This window comes from Bidens hawaiensis, unplaced genomic scaffold (genome assembly GCF_021521415.1).
Source record: "Bidens hawaiensis isolate Kalapana, Puna unplaced genomic scaffold, B.hawaiensis_p1.1 tig00013648_1, whole genome shotgun sequence".
Classification (NCBI taxonomy): domain Eukaryota; kingdom Viridiplantae; phylum Streptophyta; class Magnoliopsida; order Asterales; family Asteraceae; genus Bidens; species Bidens hawaiensis.
In genome coordinates, this window is record NW_027492159.1 from 197,076 (window position 1) to 203,075 (window position 6,000).

At 37.6% G+C, this 6,000-nt stretch overlaps 1 protein-coding gene across 1 annotated transcript; it reads left to right on the forward strand.

Moving 5' to 3' along the window:
* The first annotated feature begins 1,494 nt into the window (after positions 1–1,494).
* Positions 1,495–4,732, forward strand: LOC143544637 (wall-associated receptor kinase 2-like). Its single transcript, XM_077036696.1, has 4 exons — positions 1,495–2,121; positions 2,643–3,020; positions 3,140–3,310; positions 3,389–4,732. The coding sequence occupies exons 1-4, from the start codon at positions 1,569–1,571 to the stop codon at positions 4,609–4,611; spliced, it is 2,325 nt and encodes a 774-aa protein (XP_076892811.1). The 5' UTR covers positions 1,495–1,568; the 3' UTR covers positions 4,612–4,732.
* The last annotated feature ends 1,268 nt before the right edge of the window (positions 4,733–6,000 follow it).

The following is a 6,000-nucleotide window of genomic DNA, read 5'->3' on the forward strand; positions in this document are numbered from 1 at the left end:
CACACTGGCTGATCATTTAGTAAAGAATGGATACAAGAGAGGCATTGTTGATCAAACTCTCTTTGTCAAGAAAGTGAAGGATGATTTGATTCTTGTTCAAGTGTATGTTGATGATACTATCTTCGGGTCCACGAATGAGACTCTGTGCAAGGAGTTTTCTGAGATCATGCAAAAGCAATTTGAAATGAGTTCCTTAGGGGAGATGACTTTCTTCCTGGGCTTACAGGTTGAGCAAAAGACAAACGGGATTTTTTTCAACCGGTTTTGTGCTATTTTAAATCTAAACGATTGTTGCAAAGTCGGTCGTGAGTTTGAACCAAAAGTTGGTTGCTAAATAGGTCAAAAAAGAATCTGGTTCCATTATGACTTCAGTTGCAAAATTGGTTGGCAAAAGTTTCAGCCGCGAAACAATTCAGTCGCAAAATGTATACTGGCGGTCGCTAAAGGTTCAGTCACAAAACCGGTTGAAAAAATTTGTGGTCAATATCTCAGTCGCTAACAGTTTGGTCGCAAAAAAGATTCGGTTGCAAATTTGGTCGATAAATTTGCAACTGAAACGTTGGTTGCAAAGGCGGTCGCGGCAATACTTTTAGCCGCAAAAATGGTTGCAAAATATTTGCCGACCAAGGTTTAACCGACCGCCGAAACTGATCGCAATTCGGTCACAAAAGGGCATATGCGACCGAATTGCGACCGAAACAACGGTTGCAAGTGCCCTGTTTTCTAAGCAGTTTAATTGTTATATTTCATATAGGGGCTATAAATAAAACACAAGACTTGTATAGTTGTATATGTTGGGAGGAACCATCACTGAATGAACATTGTTGGGCTTAAGGCGTAATCACCAATATGAGTTTAATTTTAATTCTATGGGGGTCAAATCAAATTTTAGGCCCATATTATTTCTCGTCTGCTTTGGCAGCCCATTTAACAAAATATTCTTGAGCCTAAACTTTTGTTGTGCACTTCACTTGTGCATGCTTTGTAAAAGCCTGGATTGTTTTTTTTAAATAAATTTGTCAAGTACATTTTAATTTATGCATTGACCCACAAGATGACATGTGATAATTTGATACGAAGTATTGTTTTGAGCCGAACACGACTTGATTATGACCACCGAATGAGAATCGCCCTGTCGCTAGGGCATGACATACTCATGCCATAAAGTAAGTAATTTGTAAATTGTAACAAACCGATTACATTTTAGATGTCTAGTGTAATCAGTGAAAATAAAGAACCTAGCATCCAAAATCTTTAATTTACTCTTTAAAAAAAATAATTAAACAACACCATAATCATAAATCACAAGGAAAAAATCTCAACCATGATTCTATTTTTTCAAACATTTCGGAACCAGAAAAATAGTCGTTGACTTGGATTACTCAAATATTAAAGTCAACTACCTACTTTTGTCCCATTGAGAATTTGAGGTAGTTTGATCAAATACATATTCCTTTTTGTCAAATGTCAACTAGTTGCCATTTATATGTTCAACAAGACAAATGTAAAATATTATTAACAAATAACCTTATAACCACTTCCAATTTGATCCAACACTAATTGCAAAAATGCTTCTACTCTCCATATTCCTATATCTATCACACCTCTCACTCTCAGCCACGGCCGCAACCACCAACACCACCATAAACAACACCACGCTTCCTCGCTGCCCCGCCAAATGTGGCAACCTCACCGTACCATACCCGTTCGGTATTGGAACCAATTCGGGTTGCTCCATCGGCCCATGGTTTGACATCACTTGCAACACATCCTTTAATCCCCCTAAAGCCTTCTTACCGGCTGACCTATTTACTTACACCGGACAAGACTCTTTTCATCGGGTAGAGGTGGTGGATATCTCTGATGAGCATGTGAGAGTCAAGAACACCGTTGCTTCGAGGTGCTATAATCAAACCGGTTTCATTATTCAAAATAAGGCAAGTGGGCTTGTGGTGCAAAACTCGTACTTTACATTGTCCGAAAGGAACAAGGTGTTTGCTGTCGGGTGTGATGATTATGTGTTTGTGTCTCCGGTGGCAGGGATTGAAGGCAAGAATTTTAGTAGTGGGTGTGTGTCTATATGCTCTAGTGTTCAAGATGTTCCCATTGGTTCGTGTTCAGGTATGGAAACTTTTGTACATCATGCCCAAGTTGGCCCGACACTTTACGAGCCTGGTTTAAAAAACAAAAATAACCTTGGTTAGGTATTCATATTTTGGTAAATAATGTCCATGCTAGGCATTTATCCAGGCCTCATGCATCGGTTTTGCTATTCAAAAGGGGATAGCGGCGCAGATTGTTGCCCGCTTACCTGCGTCTCTATTATAATTGTTTTCTTTTATTTTATGGATATTTTAATTATATTAAAAAAAATTAAGATACTTTTGAAATAAAAAAACAAAACTTGTTACTTTTGTATATCAAGCTTATGTTCGCCCAACGCCCTCCATATCTTACATATGCGAGACGACAAGAGCTTTGTGCACCGGATTTGGCTTCTTTTTATTTTAATTAAAATAATTAAAAAAAACTAGTTTAGGCATGAATATTTAATTAGCACAAGTTGGCTCAACATCTTTTGGATCTTTTTTTTTCTTTCTTTTGTAATTAATATTCATTGGGGAAAAAATGACATTGTCTAGGTATGGGGTGTTGCGCAACGAGCTTGCCCACGGGTTTAACAACTTACATAGCCGTTGCAAACACAATCTTTTTTCACACCCGAGTATGGTCTTTTAACAAATGCGGCTACGCTTTCCTTGGAGAGCAAAGTGCATTTAACTTTCAAGGTGCTTCCGATTTTGAAGATCCAGAATTTGCCGTTCGCATCGAAGAGACTGTTCCAGTGGTGCTGAATTGGGCGATTGGTAGTGGTAGGTGTGATGACTACAAAAACACAAGTGATTATTATTGTCAAGAGAATAGTGTTTGTGTAGATTTTGAAGGTGGTAATGGAGGGTATAGGTGCTCCTGCAAGAATGGCTATCAAGGCAATCCTTACCTTTCACCTGGCTGCCATGGTTAGTCACATTTCAGATCTTTTTTTATCTGTAGGTGACTTATATTTTTAAAAATTAATTGATTAATATCCCATCATATACCGTTGCGTGATGCACTATTCTTAAGTTTTGTTTTGTAGATATCGATGAGTGTGCGGATCCAAACACTAACCCATGTAACGGGACTTGCACTAATCTTCCTGGAAGTTTCAATTGTTCATGCCCTCACGGTTATGAAGGAGATGGGAGAAAAAATGGGAGTGGTTGCAGGGCTAGGAACTCGAAATCCCCGGCATTAAAGTTGTCTCTTGGTGAGGGAGCTCATACTTTCATGATTATAAAATTGATACTTTTGTTCCAATGATGCTAACCTTACTTCGTAAATACAGGAATAGGGATTGGATTCTTGTCTATATTCCTAGGAATGGGATGGGGGTATTTCAGCCACCAGAGAAGTAAGGTTATAAAGTCAAGAGAGAAGTTCTTTTTAAAAAATGGTGGCTTGCTCTTGAAACAACAAATTAGTTCGGATGAGTCTGGCGGTGTCAATCAACCAAACAAAATTTTCACAACCGAAGAGCTAGAAAAAGCTACGAAAAACTTCTCTAACAACATGATTCTTGGTCGTGGCGGCTATGGGACCGTATATAAAGGGATCTTACCAAATGGAACTGTTATTGCGATAAAGAAATCCCGTGTTATGGACGATACCCAAATTGAGCAGTTCATCAATGAGGTGGTCATTCTTACTCAAATTAATCATCGGAATGTGGTTAAGCTCTTAGGATGTTGCTTAGAGACCGAAGTTCCATTACTTGTCTATGAATGTGTTTCCAATGGCACACTATTCCATCATATTCATGCCAACAATGGAAGTACATGGTTATCTTGGGACAATCGTTTAAGAATAGCAGTCGAGTCTGCTGGAGCACTTGCGTACCTTCACTCAGCTGCTTCAAAGCCAATTATCCACCGAGATGTAAAATCTGCTAACATATTGTTAGACGAGAACATGGTTGCTAAAATTTCAGACTTTGGAGCTTCAAGGTTGATACCCTTGGATAAAACACAAGTGACTACATTGGTTCAAGGGACAATAGGATATTTGGATCCTGAATACTTTCATACAAGTCAGTTAACGGATAAAAGTGATGTTTATAGTTTTGGAGTTGTCCTTCTAGAGCTTCTGACCGGTAAGAAGCCACTTTGCATGGAACGCAGTCAAGTAGAAAGAAACTTAGCAGCCCATTTCCTTGTCTCTTTAAGGGAAAATAACTTATTTCAAATTCTTCACCCGAGACTCATTAGAGAGGGTTCGTTTAATCAACTCCAAGCAATAGCTTCTCTAGTAAAACGATGCCTAAACTTAAACGGTTGTGACAGACCGACAATGATGGAAGTAGCTATGGAACTAGAGGGTTTGAGGAAATTAACTAAACAATCATGGGTTAATCAACATGATAATGAAGATGTTTTGAGCCAGGTATGTGATGGCGAACACTCTGATCTATATAATGTCTCGATTAATCCACACACGAACTTAGTAGAGGCTTCAAGCCTCTACAGTTCAGATCAAATTCATTCGTTGTACCCAGTTGATGAACCAAGATGATTACTCTTTTTGTTGGACCTCTGCCACCATTCAAATCCATTGGAGGTGTCATGTAACTCATTATGTAGTTTACATGATATTAGCAATAAACTCAACTAATTGGATGGGTTTTAGTTTGTTATAGTTTACCAATCGGATAAGTTGGGTGAAATTTGTGTTTGTTTTAGTTTGTTGGTTATGCATAACCTTTTTTGAAATAAATGCATGTTGTTATGTAGTCCAATTTTGGTTTGTGTACAAAAACTTTAAAAACATAGGAACCAACAAGAAGGCGATACGTGCATGCGTGGAGGTTTTATGGGTGAGGGTATTTGCCTCCATTTAAGAACACATGTTATTAATGCTAATAACTACACCTTATAAATTGGTATAACATCACCATATTTTTCGTAATAAATTAACCTTCTAGAGCTGATCCATAACAACACCATCCATGTCAATGGGATAATATCACCCAAATTTTTGTCACAAAAAATCATTCATACATGTGTAAAACGTAGCAACATCATGTTAACGGATACAATAGCTCCATATTTTTCGCTATTAAGTCATTAACAAAATATAACAGCACCATGTTGCCGGTTTCAATATTTTGTACCATCGGTTTAAAGCTGCAAATGTGACCAACTAGTTATGATGCCTGTGTTACGCGACTGGGCACACAGTTGCAAATTTTAAAACGTTGGTATAACATGAGTGTTGAAATTTGCAACGTGAAAATATGAGAACATAAAATACTTTTGCATGATATAATAAAACATTAGGCTAGGAAAAAAGCTAGAAAAAACAAGAACCGGGAGGGGGGGTGTCCAAAAAGCTGGATTAAAAAAGTTAACAAAACTAGCAAAACTTTACCCCTCAAGGATCAACCAAACAAATATCTATAATATATACGTGGAAATCAAAGATCATGTGATCCAGGAAAATGCCAAGGAAACAAATCAATATGAAAGTGTTTCCAAATCACACCAACATCAAATGCAGATAACAAGGCAACCCATATCTTACAAATAAGCTAGGAAAATAACCATAACGTCACACGTACACTAACTAGAAACCAAAATACAACATACTTTTAAATCTGGCATATTAATTTGATCTTGATCACATCGAATTCAGCTTGGAGAGTAAAGGCGTGGCCCATGAAAATCATAATAGCTCCGCACTGTGGTTCAAAATCTAGTGTTAATACATCTATATATGCATGTAAAGTAGGAAATCAACATTACAGGGAAATCTAAATTAACTTACTTCATTACTCGAAGAACAAATATGATTTATGGTTCACAAATTCTAGCATGCCATTTGTCGATAAATGGCATGTTGTCTGGATGCATACTTGACACATTCCGGGAAGGATCTTGGATGGTTTTGATTATCTCTTTAGTC